The following is an 18,930-nucleotide window of genomic DNA, read 5'->3' as shown; positions in this document are numbered from 1 at the left end:
CATAAAAGTCTTCTCACTCAAGTTATTCACCAAATGAATAACCTGAATGAATCTCACTTCGTAGTGAGCCTCTCAGGGCTCAAAGAAGGTGCAGCTACAGAGTTGGAAGCCCAATTTTGTGTTTCCTCTTGGGAAAAATTTTCCCGTAAGATTAAACAAGTGTGGCTACCGAATCAGCATTGTGAACATCCTTGCTGTACCACCCTTTATGCACTTTCAGAACTCTGTTACAGAGAAAAAAGTTCAAAACCGCAGATCTACAATATTAAAACGTTGACTGATTGCATAGTTCCATAGGATAAGTTACACCCTATATTGCAATGCCAAGACAGACATGTCTGTGTGTGCATGCAAGGACATATTCTTTGTGACTCCACTAGCTCACAGTGATCACACCTGACAGAAAGGCTCAAAACTTCTCAAGTACCCAAAAGTTTTGGGAAAACAGACAACAAAGCTGAGGAGCCAGACTCCACCAGTGCCCTTAGTGAGGGCAAGGCTGCAGAGGCACCCTGCGATTGCACCATCAAAGGCCAACGTCAGACAATCCCTGGACTACACTTTAGACACAAAACTGGAGGAAACCAGGCTTCGCTGGCTGCACAGCTTGTGGCATGATTTGCTGCTCTCCCTGTAGTGTCACGGTGCCTTCATTACACTTGGGACCTGGGCTGTCCTGATGAGGCAAGGATGGGTTTCTTCTCCTCTGCTCCCTCATCTCCACCTGCAGTACAGGCTCGCAAGACTCTTGCCCTGCTTTGCCACTGACCTGCTAAACCACTTTCCCTCTCAGTACCTGTTTCCTCATCTTTGAAATGAGGATTATGACCTCTGTGATACGCTTTGATGTCCACAGATGAAGTGTGCTGTGGCACATATGTGCGTTCTCTCTATTTTAAAAGCTAGGTAATATATCGTCATGGTTTTTTTCTTTTGTTTATTCACCTTTATCATTAAAAACGGAAATCAGTGAACCACCCTGAAAAAAACACCCAGAGAAAACAATTTTGAAGCAGTGGATGGCAAAGTGCAATGCTTAGAAACTATAGGGCAGAACGTATTTGTCCACCCCACAGTTCACTGTTGCAATATTCCTGTTCTCTTCCATGTTCTAAGTCATGCACAAAACATCCTTCCAAAATAAATTATTTAGCCCTGAACTGCTGCAACGCACAGCAGGATGCTTGTCAGAGCAAAGTGTCACTAATGGAGGATACCTCATGTGACCCAGATGGGGAGACGAGTTCAGACTGCAACATGCTCTGAGTGAGAATACGGCACCTGAAAGCGACGTGCACAGGCAGTGAAACCCTGGCTTGATCAGCCACCCAAAGCGGTTTCCATCTCTCCTTTTCTTCTCAGGAATGGCCTCATTCCCAGCCTGGGCAGATGTGCAAACTGAACTGGGGTCTTCTAAAGGCACTGTTGGAGGATGAAGGGCAGTTGTCAGTCTTCTGCTGTACCTGCAGATGTTTGGGACTCAGTCAGATGCTGACTCTGCTCCTAATGCACCAAAACCACTGCACCACTTTGGACCAACCAGTGACATCCAGCAAAACCACTGCGTTGCCCACATATGATTGAGTGCAGAATTTGCTCTGCATATAACTTTAACCACTGGGGCTGGCAATTAAAATTTAAAGATGCGATTCCCATGTTCCAGGTTTCATTTGCAGAAAGCACTGTCGTGGTTTAACCCCAGCCAGCAACGAAGCACCACGCAGCTTCCCCCCCACCCAGTGGGATGGGGGAGAGAATCGGAAAAAAAAGTAAAATTCGTGGGTTGAGATAAGAACAGTTTAACAGAACAGAAAGGAAGAAACTAATAATGATAATAATAACACTAATAAAATAACATTAATAATAAAAGGATTGGAATATACAAAACAAGTCATGCACAATGCAGTTGCTCACCACTCGCTGACCGATGGCCAGTTAGTTCCTGAGCAGCGATCCCCCCAGGCCAGCTCCCCCCAGTTTATACACTGGGCATGACACCACATGGTATGGAATACCCCTTTGGCCAGTTTGGGTCAGCTGTCCTGGCTGTGTCCCCTTCCAACTTCTTGTGCCCCTCCAGCCTTCTTGCTGGCTGGGCATGAGAAGCTGAAAAATCCTTGACTTAGTCTAAACACTACTTGGCAATAACTGGAAACATCGGCGTGTTATCAACATTCTTCTCATACCAAACTCAAAAACATAGCACTATACCAGCTATGAGGAAGGCAATTAACTCTATCCCAGCTGAAACCAGCACTGTAAAACCAGAAATATTAAGGCAGGTCTTTTAACTTACAGATGAAGAATATTTTCTGTGGAGCTTCTCAAAATAGTAAACAGCTCCCACCCTGTCCTGCAGACCATGCAAAGCAACAGGAAGCCTCTTCTGGACTGAGCAGTGTCATGGTCTGTTTCGATCTCTCGCATTTACAGGACAACATACTCTGTAAATTTAACTATATTTTATGAGCTCATTAGGAAAACAAACAAACAAACAAACAAAAATGGCAAACAAGGGCTCAATCCCCTTCAACTGGAATAGCCTAACGTGGATTCACTCATTCACCACTTAATTCATTAGGTTTTGAACTCACAAGTTCTCTAATTCATAACTGGTAATCTGTAACTGATAACTTGTAACTTGTGCACTTATGAGCAAAATAGTTCCCGAGTCGATGGTGAGAGTGCTCATCCTTCCTCCTCCATCATGGTGCGGGTGTCCTCTGTATCACACCGGGATACACAAAAGCTTCAGCAGTCCGGCTGCTGTTGGAGCTGCTTCAAAAGCTTTTTGGGTGAGCTGACACATTTATACTGCCCAGCGTGGAAGTTAATCTATACCATTGCCATGAGTTAGGGGGGTCTGAGAAAACTGCCTGACAATCAGTGTGCAAGGAGGATGGCTGCAGGGGACAGCAAGCTGCAGGTGACAGTGGCTGCAGTGGACCTTTAGCCCTTCCTGGCCACCGTGCCCTGCCTATGCCTTGCCCTTGCTCTGACCTCATGGCGCTGCTCCAAGGAGATACCCAAAACTCACCAGGACATGGTCCTGGGCAACCTGCTCTAGGTGAGCCTGCCTGAGCAGATGTTGGACCAGATGACCTCCACAGGTCCCTTCCAGCCTGTGTGATATTGTGCTCTGGTTTCACTCCTAAAGCACCTCAACTCAGCCCTGATGCCCACTGGAAAGGATGCTGAACAAGGGATGATTCCAAACTCCTCCCCGAGGATTCATCACAAAACAACAGCTCCCCACAACAGAATATCCTATGGCAGACACAGTCAGAAGAGAGAAAAGGTCATTTTATTGTGGACATGAACTGTGGGGACGCAGCAGTCATAGCGGTTCAGCCAGTGAAAATGAATCAGCACCTGCAATGACAGTCAGAAAGCTCTGATAAATCCACAAAGGCAGGAAGAGGCAGGATTTTGTTCCCCTTTCTTGGGGAACACTGTTTACAAGGAATTGTTTATGGCCCAGGAGAGAGAGCTATTGCTGCCATTGGCTACGGAATGGCTCTGGGGCCTTATCCCCATGGGTAATGCCCTTAGAGACCTGTGCATGTGCAGAGATGCACAGTGCCCTGGTGCCACGCAGCAGGGCTTGATCGGGAGGCCCTGGGGAGCTGCCATGGAGTTCTTTCCAAACCCTGCACAGCACCATCCCTCGCCGTCCCCTGTCAGTGAGCTGGACTGACTTAGAGCAGTGTCGAGAGTTGAGAAAGATGGGCAGCAGAGCCTGGTACATACCTGGGCTTCCTGACCTTCTGCACCTTCCTGCATCTTTTCATTGGTCAATCCCCCAAAACTTTTTCTCTTCCTCCTCTTCTTTTCCACGTGGCTTTCACTCTCGCTCTCCCCAGCCCTGTTTTCTCTTTTTGGTTTCTTCTGTTTTCCTTGTCCTGGGGAGAGCCTGCAAACCTTTCCATCCCACAGTGGTATTAATTAGGGAAAGCCACGACCCACTGGAGTCAGTTCTGATTTTAACCAAAGCAAGCTCATTTTACCTTCTTTCCCCTGAACGGCTCGCCAGTTCTTCTGGGTGCCCCAGGGAGTCTGCCACGCTCTCGGGGGTGGTCAGAGGCAAAGCTGGAGGTGTCTACAACAGAAATGCTGGAGTTGGCGGGTGGCAAGAGATGACCTGCAGTCATAAGCGACTGTTTGCACCATTGCTACGTTAGCTCTCCAGAGCAGATCCCTTTGGCTGGTTTGCAGCAGCCACATCTTGCACAGACAGTCTCCCCGCCTCCCCAAAATAGACTTGATGAAGTGGGACCTGAGCAAAACCCCTCTGAAGTTGGCAGCTACTCCACCCTGTCTTTTTGTAGGTATTTTGTGGGCATTTTGTTTGATTAAGCACATGCCTAGTTGTACTGGGTTTGCATGGCAAGGTTTGGGGGGGGGGGGCTACAGGGGTGGCTTTTGTGAGAAACTGCTAGAAGCTTCCCCTGTGTCTGATAGAGTTAATGCCAGCTGGCCCCAAGACAGACCTGCTGCTGGCCAAGGCTGAGCCCATCAGCAACAGTGGTAACGCCTCTGGGATAACATATTTAATAAGGGAAAAAAGTTGCTGCAGCACAGAAACTGCAGCCAGAGAGAGGAGTGAGAACATGTAAGAGAAACAATCCTGCAGAGCCCCAGGTCAGTGAAGGAGGAGGGGGAGGAGGTGCTCCAGGCGCCGGAGCAGAGATTCCCCTGCAGCCCGTGGGGAAGACCATGGTGAGGCAGGCTGTCCCCCTGCAGCCCATGGAGGTGAGCGGTGGAGCAGATATCCACCTGCAGCCCGGGGAGGACCCCACGCTGGAGCAGGTGGACGCCCGAAGGAGGCTGTAACCCTGTGGGAAGCCTGCACTGGAGCAGGCTCCTGGCAGGACCTGTGGACCCGTGGAGAGAGGAGCCCATGCTGGAGCAGGTTTTCCGGCAGGACTTGTGACCCTGCGGGGGACCCACACTGGAGCAGGGGAAGAGTGTCAGGAGTCCTGCCCCTGAAGAGGATGAAGTAGCAGAGACAACGTGTGATGAACTGACCATAACCCCCATTCCCCATCCCCCTGTGCCGCTGGTGGGGGTAAGTAGAGAATTCCAGAGTGAAGCTGTGCCTGGGAAGAAGGGTGGGGTGGGGGGAAGGTGTTTTAAGATTTGGGTTTATTTCTCACTACCCTACTTTGGTTTGATTGGCAGTAAATTAAGTTAATTTTCCCTAAGTCGAGTCTGTTTTGCCCATGACAGTAATTGGTTGAGTGATCTCTTCCTGTCCTTATCTTGACCTACAAGCCCTTTGTTATATTTTCTCTCTCCTGTCCAGTTGAGGAGTGGGAGTGATAGAGCGGCTTTGGTGGGCACCTGGTGTCCAGCCGGGGCCAACCCATCACACTAGTGCATTTGAGAAACAACCTTGCCAGTCTTCCTTACTATGTATCATCCCGGGGGGTGGAGGAATAACCCGGACACCCACCAGCTCTACTGCCAGGCAGAGGCACAGCCGCAACTTGGCCTCATCAGAAACCCCCTCTCCTACATCAGACACACTGTCGTTGTTTGAGGATCTGACATATCTCTCCCATTTCAGACTCCACCACCCTATCTCCCCCTGCTTCATTGAGGACACCAAGCAGAGAGGGGGGGCTGTGCGGCAAGGCTTCTGCCCGATGCTTGGTGTCTGCTGTGACTGCAGGGATGTTTTGCTCGTCCAAATGCAGACCTAGAAAGAAAAAGCATGTGCAGCAAAGAAGTGACTTCTTGAAAGTAAAACAGCTCAAGCAAAACCCACCCAAAGCCCTACGTCACTTATGATTTCAGCCCTCTGATGCCCTGCCTGCAGTCTTCAGCTCATCTTGCAGAGCAAACCATTCACGCCCCAAGAGGCAGTGGCCAAAGAGGCCACAGGACAAGCGGGGCTGAGAGGACAACACTCGATGCCCAGCCATGCCAGAAATGAAGCTGACATTTCTGGCATTCCCAGCCCCAGCCTGTGACAACCCTCAGTCCCTCCTCTCACCTCTGGATCTCTCCATGAGGGCTGGTGACTCCTTGGCTGCTGGACAGGAAGGGTCAGTTGTCTCCTCCCCAAATTGTTCCCTGCAGTTCTCCATCAGAAACTCCACCAGCACCTTCACCTGCACACATCAAACCCTTGGTCTCAACCCAGCTGCCTGAAAACAGACCAAGCAGCCTTTCCCACTCCTGACCCTTGCTTCTGCGCAGAAGGCTGTGGCTGTGGGACTGCCTTTCTGGGCAGCCACCCCACCAGCATTTGCTCAAGGGAGAAGGCATCCAGAGACCTCTGAGCAGCCAAGCTCCAATGGGCCAGGAAGGCTGCAGCCAGCTGGCCAATACAGCGTACCTTCTCAGTGACCTCCAGCATGGCCTCCAGTGGGAGCAGGTCCTCATTGGGTGGGCTCAACAGGTTAGGCCCAACGCAGATGGCCAGGTTGCTGCAGCTCATCTTGCTGGCAGCTGTGTTGTGGCCGATATGCTGGAGGAGGGACAGCAGCCACTTCAGGAGGAGGAGATTGGCTACAGGCAACTTCTCGGCCACCGTGAGGGAACAGGAACACAAGATTAATAAACCAGATGTTGCCCCACAGCCATCCCCCAGGCTTGCCCGAGGGAGGTGGGAGCCAGCAGCTGTGTTGCACAGCTTTCCAGGTGCTCTCAGCCAGTGGTCGGGGCTCCTGCTCAACAGGCAGGCTGCTGCCCACACTTACGCTTTCAGGTCTTCCATCTTCTCCTCCTTGCTGGTCTTCTGCATGGCTGCCATCCAGTCCTCGTAGAGGTTGTTCACGAGGAGCTTGGAGGGGATGCTTCGGAGGAAGTCCTGCAAGGCCAAGGGCTCCATCTGAGCCTTTGAACACTCCAGGCCAGCCAGGACCTCCTCCAGCTGCAGGTCAGAAGCACTCACCTTCAAGATGATGGCCAGCAGCAGCACAGGCTGGCTTCCCAGGTCGATGTCTGCACCACGGTCCAGGGCCTCCCACAGCTCCCAAAACGCTGTCCTGCTGGCAGCTCTGTGGAATATCTCCTCTGTCGAAGGCACTTCCTACTGCAGGACAGCCAGCAGCTCCTGCAGAAGAGGCAGGAGGACAGTTGCTTGGCTGAGGAGCTGCCTTCCAGCAGCAGTGGTCAGAGCACTGCCCCAGACCTGGCTCCTTGCTGGGGGTGAAGAGCCCAATCTCCTGTCCCTAGAGCTCCTGGGGACACCCACCGCCTCTATGGAGGATCCGGAGGGAGGGCTGGGGACCCCCTGGCCAGGCTGGCTTACCTGGATGGGCTGGGGCAGTGTGCCAGCCTCCCTGCAGAGGGCTGCCAGGGACTGGCCAAAGAGTGTCCTGCTGCAGCCGGAGCTTGCCTGCCCTGGCACCTGGGCAGCAGCCAGGGTCCGACGCAGAGCAAAGGGCCAGGGCAACCCCCTCCTCCTCCTCCTGCTGCTGCTCCCTCCTGCTGCAAAGGAAAACAGAGAAAGAGCCTGTCAATGGAGACCACCAGGCCAGCGCTCCCAGAGACTGTCCTGCCCTGCCTGCAGTGTGGTGCTGAGCGGTGCAGCAGGACGGGCAGGAAGCCAGCAGCTGGAGCCGTGGCTCCAGCTCGGAGGCCCCTGAGAGCCAGCGTGCCACTGGAACAGCCTGGCCCAGCCCTCACCCTGCCCTCCTCCAAGCTGTGGGCAGCAGCAGAGGCTCTGTGTCCCCACAGAACCACATCTAGCAGCTGCTGTCCAGTGGGTGTCCTTGCTCCTCCAGGTCACGTCCTCCCTTAGGCTGCCCAACCGGCATGGAGAGACTCAAGGGACAAGTGAGCACAGCTGAACCGTTTACAGGAAGGTTGCCTTTCTTTCCAAAATGCACCTGGTGAGCAGCAAAGTCCCCTTCTGTTGCTAGACAGGACTGTCGGAGGCCCTTGCTTGTGATCAGCCTGTAAGAACCAAGCTGCGCTTAGAGAGCAGCCCCACAGCAGAAAGAGCCACCGGCAAGGAGCCACCCGGCACCAGCAGCCTGAGCGTGGCAAAGCTGGGACCCTCTGCCCTCCCGGGCTCTCTGCCTCGGGCGGCAGGTTTCCTCCCAGCGCTGCCAGTGAGGACATGCCACCATTCCTGGCAGCTCCCCAACCGTCTCCCGCTCCCTGAGTAGCATCATGGGACCCTCCCGCACAAGCTCACCCCACTAGCCGCACTTCCTTGGCACACCAGCACAGCCAGAGGTAGGTGAAAGGCAGCCATTCTCACCTTTGCCTGGCCCTCCATCAGCCCCTCCAGGCTCCTGGTGCTGAATGACCTCCACTGGGAAGAGAGAAGAGGTGGAAGAAGGTGAGCAGAGATGCCTCTCTGGGAGCGGCTCAGCTCCTTCTCCAGGAGTTTGAGTGATGGGAGTCAGGTCACCTGGGCTCTCTTGGCTCCTTCTGGTGTCCTGTGCACTGGGAAGGGACAGGGAGACAGCTGGGTGAGCCCCAAGCTGCCTCTTCTTTCTTGTCAGGCAGCTCTGCCTGAGAGCTGCCCACAGCCGCAGGGGCACCTCTGCCTAGCTGGGGAGCCATGTTCCCCTGTCCGGCTGCGCCTGCAGCATCCCCCCGGTTTACCCCAGCAGTGTGCCCACCCACAGCTCCTTCAGCGCCCAGGAACTGCAGAAAGAGAGGAGAAATAGCATCAGGCCCCACTGCCCCCCAGCCCATGGACAGAGGCAGGCACCTGCACAGCCCTGCCCCGTGGGGAAGGACACAGGGGCAGGATGAAGCCCTGTGGAGCAGTACAGAGGCACTGCCCAAGCCCTGGCTCCCTCCATCCTGCTAGAGCAGCTGCTTTTGCCCTTCCCTTCTGGGGACCAAGAGGTGACCAGGGGATGCAGGACATGGAAATGCCCCAATCAGTCCCTGCTGGCGTGCTGTTTGCTCCCTGCCCAAGCTCTGCATGGAGGTCAGAGGCCATTCACAGGATGGCGTGGGCATGGTTGGGAACCTCTCCTGCCCGGCCATGGGACGTGGCACCACAACTCACCCAAAATTGGCAATGCAGGAGCCGGTGGGCCAGATGAACATGAGGGAGGTCCTGTCCTCATCACTGCCTTCCTCCTCCTCCTCCTCTTTTTCCTCCCCTGCTGACTCCTTCCTGCCGCTCAGCACCCACAGCTGGTCCAGGGCCAGGTGGAGCTGTGGGCACATGGTGGTGCCACATCTGCAGAGAGGAGAGGCAGGCGGTAAGCTGGAGGTGGCCTCCTTGGGGTCCCTGCAGCCAGAGCCCTGTCCCCCACCTGCCACTGGGATGGACATTGGTGCATTCAGCACCAAGGTCCCAGGGCCTTGGGCTGGCGCCAGTGTGTCCCTGCCCTGGTCCCAGAGCCAGGGATGGGTGAGAGGCAGCTAGGCTCTGAAGGTCTTACTGCAACTTGGCGAGCACCCGTTCTTTCTGGAGGAGGAGAAGGCACCTCTCGCTCCTCTTGTGGCCCCGGGTCAACTGCATGTTTGCGCTCAGCACTGGCTCAACATTGGTGAGAGCCTCCCTGCAGAGCAGAGAGCAGTGGGCATGAGAAAGGCCGCTGCTGCGGGGCCCGGCTGTGCCCGCGTGCCCCGAAGCCGCAGGGAGGAGAGCCCACCTGGAGCCGCAGCAGCAGTTAGCCTGGCCCCTCCCACCCGGGACAGGAGGACCCTCGCCGTGCACCAAGGACGCGGCCCAGCTGGTGACAGCGACGATGGGAAGTGAGGTGCCGGTGCCGGCTCAGTGCTGCTCGGCCAGATCCTGTCTCCTCCCAGCGCTCCTCCGTGCCAGCACAGCTCCGTCCTGCTGTCTCTGATGGCTGTGGGCTCCAACTGAACCACGTTTCGACCCCAATGGAAACTGGTGGGGAGCCCTAGAGCGGGCACTGGGGTGGGGGTTCTCTCCAGTATGGCTATGCCTGTCTTGCACTGGGGAGCCCAAAGCAGGACAGAGCAGAGGGGAAGGACCACCTCCCTCCACCTTCTGGCAGTGCTCCTTGCCTTGGGGTTCACTGCTGGCTCCTGGCCTCCAACTAGACTCGGTGTCGCTGATCACCACCCTCTGGGCCCAGCCGCACAGCCAGTTTTCCATCCACTGCACTGCTCATCAGCCCATGTAGTGCTTGTTTTCTTCCAGTCCTGAGGCACACCTCCCTTTTAAAGTGGCCTCGCAAGGCCATCTGCCAGCTCCCTCAGCACTTGAGGGTGCACCCCAACGGGACCCATCAGGGACTTGCGCATCTCCAGTTTGCTTAAGTGTTCTCTAATCTCATCCTCTTCCACCTGATCCTACCAGACCCTCTTGCACTAAGGGTACCTCTTCTTTGCTCCAGCCTTTCCCCCAGGTCTCCAGGGCCTGGGATGTCTGAAGGCTGGTCTTGCTAGGACCGTCATGCCCCAGGATGATTGGCAGAACCTAGACCAGCCTGAAGCACAGGCATAGCCTAGGGAAGTTCAAGAGAGTTTTAAGAGGGAGAAAAATACTTCCCTAAAAATGTGGTCGTATGATGAGTTCTTGTGGCCACGGGGAACTGGGCATTGTATCTGTTTTCACTGCCTTCTCCTGTGCTTGGTCCTGCCTTATGGTGCTCAGCAGCTATGGTCTTCACTTCTCTGTCAGCAGTTTAGTGGGGAAGCCGTGGCCAGGGTTTCCAATCAGCAGCAACGTGGTGTTGCCACCTGCTTAGCAAGGAGGTCCCTAAGCCACTGTGCCTTGGTCAGGGGGGTGTGTGGCTTTCCTTGGATCCCCCGTGTCCGTGCCTGGGGCATTTGCAATCAGTCTCACCCTATGTCTGCAGGTCTCCCTGGGCCACTGCGATGAGGATTACAAGTGCATCTTTTCTGTTTCCAAACTAGCAAGGCCACTTCTTGTTAGGGGACAGGGAGAAAGAGGATAAACAGCAGTCACTAATAATTTAAAATGTACATAGAAAGAAGAGCTTTTGACATGCTGATACTTATGGGTAAAAGCCCTTTAGCAGTCTTTTTCTACATCCTCTGGTAGATGTGTTGCAGGCATGATGCCCCATGGTCATGAATCTTCACCTTTAAAATCATGAGGTTGGACTGAAAATCACAAGATTTTTAAATACGTGTATGTAACGGTCCTTTTTATTTGCCACTAGATTTCAGTTGTTAGGAAAGTAGCCAAATTCTCAAATTGCTAGAAACTGCCTCTTTTAAAAAAAAAAAGCTTGAATAAAATAAAAGCTAGGTATTTGTGAAATTGAGATGGGGGGCTAGAAATTTTAGGAGAAATATATCAGCATGGTTACTTATTTTAGATATAGGTAAGGGTTTTAATGATTATGGTAAAGAATGGATTTGGGTAGGAGCTGTTTAATGATTATCTAACTTATAATAAAGTTTCAATGGCAATAGACATAGTTCAAAGGGATGAGGGACAATGATTAATGTATATGTTGCTGTAACCAACTGAAGCAATAGTTCCTGATGAGAAGCAGGAGTCAACCCCAAGAACTAGCCAAGATCAGCCACACAGTTTGAACAGAAGCCAAAGGACGACTGCGCCTGTGCAGAAGCAAGAGGTAAAGAGTTCATCGCGAGGAAGACATACAGCCTTCATCTTTACGACCACCACAAGGAGGCATTGCGCAGGCTCAGTTAGGAGGGACTTAGGGAAATGACTTCTTGGGACTAATTTTAATATGAAGCGGGGATAGGTCATGCATATGTATAGGCGTATTGGGAAATCTTATGTATATGAACACTTGACTGTTTAAATTTGAAGTAAGTTGCCGCGTCAGGTGCGCACGACTTTGGTGGGACTACCGCCCGTGCTGCCCAGTGCTGAATAAACATACCTACTTTACAATCGCACTGATTGTGAAGTCTGTTTCCGCACGTCAAAATGACAAAGACCTCAGAACTGAAACTGAAAGACAAAAGAACCAACATTATGAGATTCAGGATAAAATTGTTGAAATATGATAATACCGAAGTCCCAAATAAGACACAGCAGGAAAGACCAGCCTCTGATGCATTTGGACATTGATTCTCTGTATAAATGAGTGGAAGAGCTGAAAGATTTCAAACATGAACAGCCTTCAACCAGCAAGTAATGCTTTACCTGACATGCCTTTATGTACATGCCCTTGGTTCCTGGTGCAGACTCCAGCAAACAATCGCAAGACAAATAATTCTGATACACATGTGCTCTGCACCAGACGTGCAGCAGTTCTGTGTGTGACCAAATGATTCACTCACCAAGACCATCTCCTTAAACACCAGTTTACACAATCTCTGTTACTGAGAGCCCCAGAAAACTGACTTCTCCACTGGATTCATGCACAGTCAGAACTTGAATCCCTAAGGGCAAGACTCAGACCGGAATAATTCAGGAGGCAACAAGAAGCAAGGAAGCCATATGAAATAAATGTCAAGAGAGGGGGTGCTGCTCCTGGCCCTGGATTCCCTCCTCCATCCAGGAAGATGTGAAAGCACTAGCCTGTGAAAGCACACAAGCATGCTAAACACCCTCCCCGCACTGTCCATACCAATAACTGTCATTTGTCTTTCCCACAGGTGAGCGTGGGAGGGCAGGCTTATGAACATTTCCACGGGTACATGGCACCCCACACTTTAGCTGAGTCTACGCAGTGCCAAGGGAATCCATCCTCGGGACACTTTGAAGCCACACGGCAAGCAGGCAAGTACAACATCTTCCACTCTGCTCTCCAGCCCCTTGCAACGTCGTCAGCACTGTCCTCTCCCAAGACCTGCCTTGGGCACCCACCCAGGGCAAATTTATGCAAGGTTGGGTTTGGTGTCCCAGACCTCTGCCTGATGATTTGCAGTGGCAAAGCTACAAAGGTCAAAAAAAACCACCCAACCCAAATAATTGTTTATCAGCACTGCAGTTTTACTGCTGCAATTCTGAAAAGGAGTAATTCCTCTGAACTATTATATACTTGGCTCCAACCACTCAGTCAAACTTATTCCCAGACTTTCTCTCTTATTGTATTACTCAGCTTTCTCCAAGTCTTACAAAAACCAGGACTCCGGTGCCTTGCCACCCAGAAACCAAAGGAAGCTTCCATGAAACCAGCAAACACCTCCCATCTTCTTACCAACGTCATTAAAAAAGCAAAACAAATCACAGAAGTTGTACAAGTCAGCCTATAAATGCAGGCGTGAAGAGAGCAATGTCAGTGGTAATGGGGCAAGAAAGGCAGGGTAATTATACCACACCAAAATTGCGATCGTGCTGCATTCCTTTCTGGTGAAGGCCGGCTAAGAATTAGATACACCTTTTTAAATCATCAAAGGGAGTGGCTGCAAGATACAAGGTGCTGCGATTAAGATGAAGTTCTGGGTTTGCCAGTTCTCAGCGATGGCCTTGGTGGCTGGGCTGGGCATGTCATTAAGTGTTCCCAAACGGTGTTCACACCATGCCACTTCTTTCTAATCTTTATACACTTTCCAGTATTTCAACAGTCCCAGGCTCCCACTGAGCAAAGGACTGTATGAACCCAGAAATGGAAGACAATACCTATCCACAAGGTTTTTTGTACTTGGTCAACCAGTCAAGTTCAGTAACTTGTACCTCAGCGTTATTTCAGTGGAGCACAAATATTTATCATACTGCTCCAGATACTACCATGAGGTCTGAAAGCTCAGGCCCTCAAGCATGAAACCTCAAGAGCTTCCCTGTCAAGAAGGCTGGTACAAATACTGAACAGGCCCCATTTAGTGCAGGTGATTTAACAAGGACTGCATGGGTGAGGGAACAGATTTGGTTCAGACCTCTCCCTTTTTCAGAAGAACAAGTGCAGGAGCTTAGATGGCAGGACTCACCCTGCACCCCTTTACAAAGGGGAACCTGCTGGGAAGCTGGGTCTCAGGGAAGCTCCTCCACAGGTGGGAGGCACAGTGCTGCCCAGAAACGCAATCCTGCTCCACAGACCACTGGGCAGTGCAGAGGTAGGTAGTCCTCTTCTGCTGGAGAACGCCTCCCTAGGAGAAACCACAGGAGTAGCCATCACACAGGCAGGACAGCGGCACACAGAGGCAGCTCAAGCTGCCTCACCTTGTTTGTGGTGCAAACAGGATTTACAATGTCCTCCTGGGCTGTTATGGGGCGAGAGAAGAACATGGCATGGAAACAGAAAGGCACTGACTACTGGTGCCTTAAAAACACGGGGATGTCCTCCCACATTGTAACTTCATATTGCAGGTTGTTCCAGTCAATCTTTCCATGGCCAACAAAACAAACACTGCATTTGTGCTAGTTTTTGGAAAACACACCAAAAAAGACAAACGCAAGGCAAAGCAGCTAGCCAAATGGCCAAGTCTTGCTATTTAATTATTTTGAAATGAAAAAGTTCAATTAAAACCAGCTACAAAACAAAGACATAATGATGACCTCTCTCCTCACAAGAATTCATGCTTTGGCACAAACAACTGGCTGGCCTGATTTTATGTCCAATAAATTTAATCTTATCCAATAAAGTGGCTCCCTGTACAGCAGCCGAAAAACTGAGGTGTTCTGAAAAGAGCTCTTTGGGCATCATGTAACACTGTACCACTAAATAAATAAAAAAAAGCTTAGGGCGATTTCTGTTCTCTCTTAGGCCAACAGAAGAAAAAGCACAATGCAGCTGGCATCAGCACTGGTGAGGCGAGCAGCACACGGGAGCTAACAAAACCATCAGGCTAACTCCAGTTCCTCTTTGTGGTGAACTTGTGAATGCACTCAACTCGCCACTCAAAAGCCAACTGTTTCTAATGTGCGATGGTTTCATGTTACTGCACTGTTTATGAATTCAGTCTCCTGGCAGTATTTGAGGAAGGTGCTTTCCCACGTGGTGATGGCTGACACCCAATGTTTTGGCATGAAGAAAACAGTCCAGTGGTTTTCCCATGCTGAGACCTGGGCTACAGGGATGCCTGCTGCCATTGTGTCCAGCTATGCTGGTGCAACTGAAGAAGTCGTGACTTCAGTACGTGACTTCCAGCAGAGCTGTATGCACAAACATAAGCTTCTATGAGCCATCTCCAGCTGGGCATCCAGAGATGAAAACATCCCCAAATTAGTGGGCACTACTGAAAAAGTAACCAAGCGTCTGAACACTTGCACAATCTGTACTTACTCTCAGTAGCTCTTGATTTCTCTAATGGCATCACCTACTGATTGCAAGCATTTCCCAATGGACACACACCGTCATATTGAAACCCTAAACACTGCAGTGACTTAGCTTCTTCCACTCCACTTTACTCAACATAATTAATCCTCGCAGTACCCAAGAGGAGGAAGGACAGTGACATTCGCCAACCCAGCCCAACACACAGGTAAGAGGCATGAAAAGCCAAGAGACCCGTGCGAGGTCCTGCAGAAAGCAGGCCAAGCCCAGTTGCTATGTCACATTGCTAAAGAGATGTTCATGCCACCAAATCCCAGTGGCAAGGAAGCGAGAAGAAAGCCTTCCTCAATTCCCCCCCCCCAGGACCCTAAACTCGTCAACAGGATCATTACAGCATGCTTGCCGGGACAAGTCACTCCTGCTGTGGTAAAGGCGAGGGATTCCTGGCATTACATGGCAGCCGCGAGCAGGGCTGGTGGCCTCCATCGGAGCTTTGCCATGCTTTCAGCAGAGTGGGACACCCACAGACACCACCACGTTGCATAACTACGGACACTGCATGTAAACAGGAGCTCCCGCTCTGTAACGAGCCATCGACAGCCAACCGACTTATGCAATTACCGTGTCTCATTAGGAGGTTGGCGGGGAGGATTTCAAAGGAGCTGCTGCCTGACTTGGCCGAGCGGCTGCAATTCGCCCAGCAGCACGCTCAGCAGCCGCCCGCTGCCACGGGGCCGTGCCACCCTCCGCCGGGAGATGTGCCCCACCAGAGCAGCGGCTCGGGGACTCGACCCCCCTGGGGGTCCACGCCGTGGGGCAGGGCACGCCGGCACGGAGGGGAGCGGCGTGACGGTTCATTTGGGGGGGGGCTGAGCCGCCTCTCCATCTCTGGAGAAGGGGAGTTAGCCTCTTGGGTAACCCTCTTCGCCGCGGTGTCCAAGCTCAGAAATAAAGGTGCTCCCACAAATAAGGGGCGCGGGGCTCCTGTGACCTCCCTCCAAGTACTCATCCCCTAGAGGCCCCACGCCCCTGCCAGGGGCCACCACCGCCCCCTCTCGGCGGGGCCGGAGCCGGGGCCGGGGCCGGGGCCGGGGCCCGGGCCGGGGCCCGAGCCCGAGCCCGAGCGCGGCCAGGCCCAGGTCTCCCCGCTCAGGGCCGGGCCCCGCGGCCCTACCAGTCGGGCCCCGCCGCGGGGCAGGCTGCGGAGGGGAGGAAGCGGCAGCAGCCCCCGCCCTGCCCGGCTCCCCCCCGGGCCAGGGGTTGGGCTCCCCGCCGGGCGAGGCAGAGCCGGCCACCTCCCCTCCTCCTCCTCCTCCTCCTCCTCCTCCTCCTCCTCGCCTTCCTACTTCTGCACCGGCTCCGCTCCCGCTCCGGCTCCACCACTGCCCCTCGGCCGCCGGGGCTGCCACACAGCCCCCCTCCCTCCCTCTCTCTCCCCCGCCCCCGCCGGTCCCCCTCCGCCCCGTCCCCAGCGCCGCCGCCGCTTCCACAAGATGGCGGGGACCGTGGCCGAGCGGGACGCGCTGGTGAGTGCCGCTTTGCCCCCTCCCCGGGGCTCCGGGTCGGGGACCGAGGACGGGGCTGGGGCTGGGGGGGGTAGGCAGGCAGGACAGGCCCCCCATGGCAGGCACCTGCGGGGCGGGGGTGCCGGGAGGGGCTCCGCCTGCCCCTGCCTCAGCGCTCTCCTTTTTACCTGCAGAAAATAGAGGACGGGCATTTAAACAACTCCCTAGGATCCCCGGTGCAAGCTGATGTGTACTTCCCTCGCCTGGTAAATCACCTTTATCTGGGGTTTTGGGGGGGTGGGGGGTTATTCGGTTTGGTTTTTTTAAGCCCTTTACCCCCTCCGCCCCCGGCTGCACAACGGCGGCCGCTGCTGATGCCGAGTTGACCCTCGCCACCCTCCCCCCTGTCGTTTCCAGATCGTCCCCTTCTGTGGGCACATCAAAGGAGGAATGAGGCCGGGAAAGAAGATCTTAGTTATGGGCATAGTGGACCTCAACCCCGAGAGGTAACACCCGGGCAGGGCTGCCCGCCCCGGGGGCGCTGGGCCTGGGGAGGGGGCGTGGGGTGAGGCCACACGCACACACACAAACACACATACACACGGATCCCTCCTTTCTGGAGAGGGATTATTTTTATCATTTTAAATATAGCGTGCTGATTTCTCCTTTGACCCATAGAGGGGGCATTTCTTTAAGGGATTCTGTTTCCCAACATTTCACTTGGGAGTAAAGGAGTGTATAGAGCATAAATATATGTATATACACACATATATGCACAACGCACATGCACACACACACATATATATATATATGCTATAACCATGTTCTTGTCCCTGCTGAGCTTTCGGAGCATTCCCTGAATGAGCTGAGCCATCACCCCCCTGTGCCGCTATACCGTCAGCGGTTTTAATAAGCTGAGAAATGAGACCAGTGGCATTTGGGGCTTATTTGCTTGTTTCTGGCTGAATGAGAGCTGTTCTGTTTGTGTTGCAGCTTTGGCATCAGTCTGACTTGTGGGGAGTCGGAAGATCCTCCTGCGGATGTAGCTATTGAACTGAAAGCCGTATTTACAGACAGACAGTTTGTCAGAAACTCTTGTGTAGCAGGAGAATGGGGGGAAGAGCAATCATCTATTCCTTACTTTCCGTTTATACCGGACCAACCTTTTAGGGTGAGTACCAGGATGACAGAGGCATGCGCCGTGTCTGATAGAAGTGTAATTTGATCAGTCGCAACAGAACCCAACTTGCCTCTCATGAAATCAGTGTAGCCCGCGCTCACCAGTTGCCCGTTTGTTTGTATTGATCAGAAGTTGTGTGGAGATCCCGCTGCTGCGTGTAACTGCAGGCAGTTCAAATGGGGCTGTGAACACCTGACCGGGGTGCTATGACAAGTCAGAGGTTGTAATACTGTGTGATGAAGCGCACTTCCTGAGCTTAGTTTTATAGCTATAAATTAAAAAGTACCTCTATGTTATTAGTGCATTACAAGTTATTACTGGAGAATGTAAATACTCCATGGGACTGCCATATGTTTTGATGGTTTTTTTAATGGATATAGTGTTTGCAATTTAGTGCAGCTAATAAGGATTTTGTTCATCCTTTGTCTCCAGGGATGTTAGCTGAGGTTTACCATAACCCTTCGTGTTAGCAGATTAAACAGCTAAACAATAGTGGTATTCTTTTCTCAACCCTGGGATTAAACCTCTTGTCAAATTTAAGTCTGTATTCACTTGAAAATGGTGTACGTGGAAATGTTGTGGTGCAAGGGATGGACTGGATTGACCTAGAAGCAGATTCCCATCTGTAGTGTTTATGGTTATATGAAGATGTCTTTGCAAATCAGGACTAACAAAGTATGCAGCTGCAGAGGGCTGCTTCTCTCTCAGCGGCTTCACAATGTTGGCGAAAAAAGGCTGCATGCCTTCTCCATGCAGCTGACCCAGAAAAACCCTCCTCCTCCTCCTCCCCGCCCCTCTTATGAAACCTCGCTGGCCCCTCTGCTAAATGCCAATGCTCTGACCAGCTGCCAAACTCTTAATCCTTCTTGCCCCCAAGATAATCTCCCCCAGCCCCAAAAGCTCACCGTCTCCCCAGATGCTTGGGCTTGGAGAGGGTGTTTATGACTGGGTTTGCTGCGAATTGGTTGCGCTCTACTTGCTTCTACAAACTCTCCCATCAGAACTGGTAACACCCTTTGGTGCGTGTGGGAAATGCACTTGAAAGGGCTTGGAGGCTTGGTCCTGCTCTGGCTGAGAGGGTTATACTACCTGCTGCAGTGGGTGGTGGCTGGGCCCTCAGACAAGCCAGACGAATTACCCAGAGCATGTTTTGTGGGTGTCCCACTAACGACAGTTGACATTA

General features: G+C 52.7%; 2 protein-coding genes across 3 annotated transcripts in view; one reads left to right on the top strand and one right to left on the bottom strand.

Moving 5' to 3' along the window:
- Positions 1-1,962: 1,962 nt before the first annotated feature.
- LOC128140464 (uncharacterized) lies at positions 1,963-7,901 on the bottom strand. Of its 2 annotated transcripts, XM_052784202.1 has the most exons (9): positions 7,639-7,901; positions 7,262-7,440; positions 6,902-7,063; positions 6,708-6,817; positions 6,344-6,526; positions 5,999-6,116; positions 4,008-4,099; positions 3,751-3,921; positions 1,963-3,372 (listed from the first exon to the last, which is right to left on the bottom strand). In XM_052784202.1, the coding sequence occupies exons 1-9, from the start codon at positions 7,695-7,697 to the stop codon at positions 3,283-3,285; spliced, it is 1,164 nt and encodes a 387-aa protein (XP_052640162.1). In that variant the 5' UTR covers positions 7,698-7,901; the 3' UTR covers positions 1,963-3,282. The 2 variants fall into 2 exon arrangements, with proteins under 2 accessions (XP_052640162.1, XP_052640163.1); XM_052784203.1 differs by lacking the exons at positions 1,963-3,372; positions 3,751-3,921; positions 4,008-4,099 and adding an exon at positions 4,783-5,701.
- An 8,317-nt stretch (positions 7,902-16,218) lies between these two features.
- Positions 16,219-18,930, top strand: part of LGALSL (galectin like) — a 6,616-nt gene continuing 3,904 nt past the window's right edge. Inside the window, exons 1-4 of the mRNA XM_052784201.1 lie at positions 16,219-16,588; positions 16,762-16,833; positions 16,985-17,073; positions 17,561-17,738. Coding sequence (XP_052640161.1) covers positions 16,556-16,588; positions 16,762-16,833; positions 16,985-17,073; positions 17,561-17,738 — 372 coding nt within the window. The 5' untranslated portion in view covers positions 16,219-16,555. The remainder of the gene's footprint in view (positions 16,589-16,761; positions 16,834-16,984; positions 17,074-17,560; positions 17,739-18,930) is intronic.

Source organism: Harpia harpyja, chromosome 4, assembly GCF_026419915.1.
Source record: "Harpia harpyja isolate bHarHar1 chromosome 4, bHarHar1 primary haplotype, whole genome shotgun sequence".
In the NCBI taxonomy this organism is placed as follows: domain Eukaryota; kingdom Metazoa; phylum Chordata; class Aves; order Accipitriformes; family Accipitridae; genus Harpia; species Harpia harpyja.
Note: the sequence above shows the minus strand (reverse complement) of the source record. Positions and strands in the feature narration are given on the sequence as shown.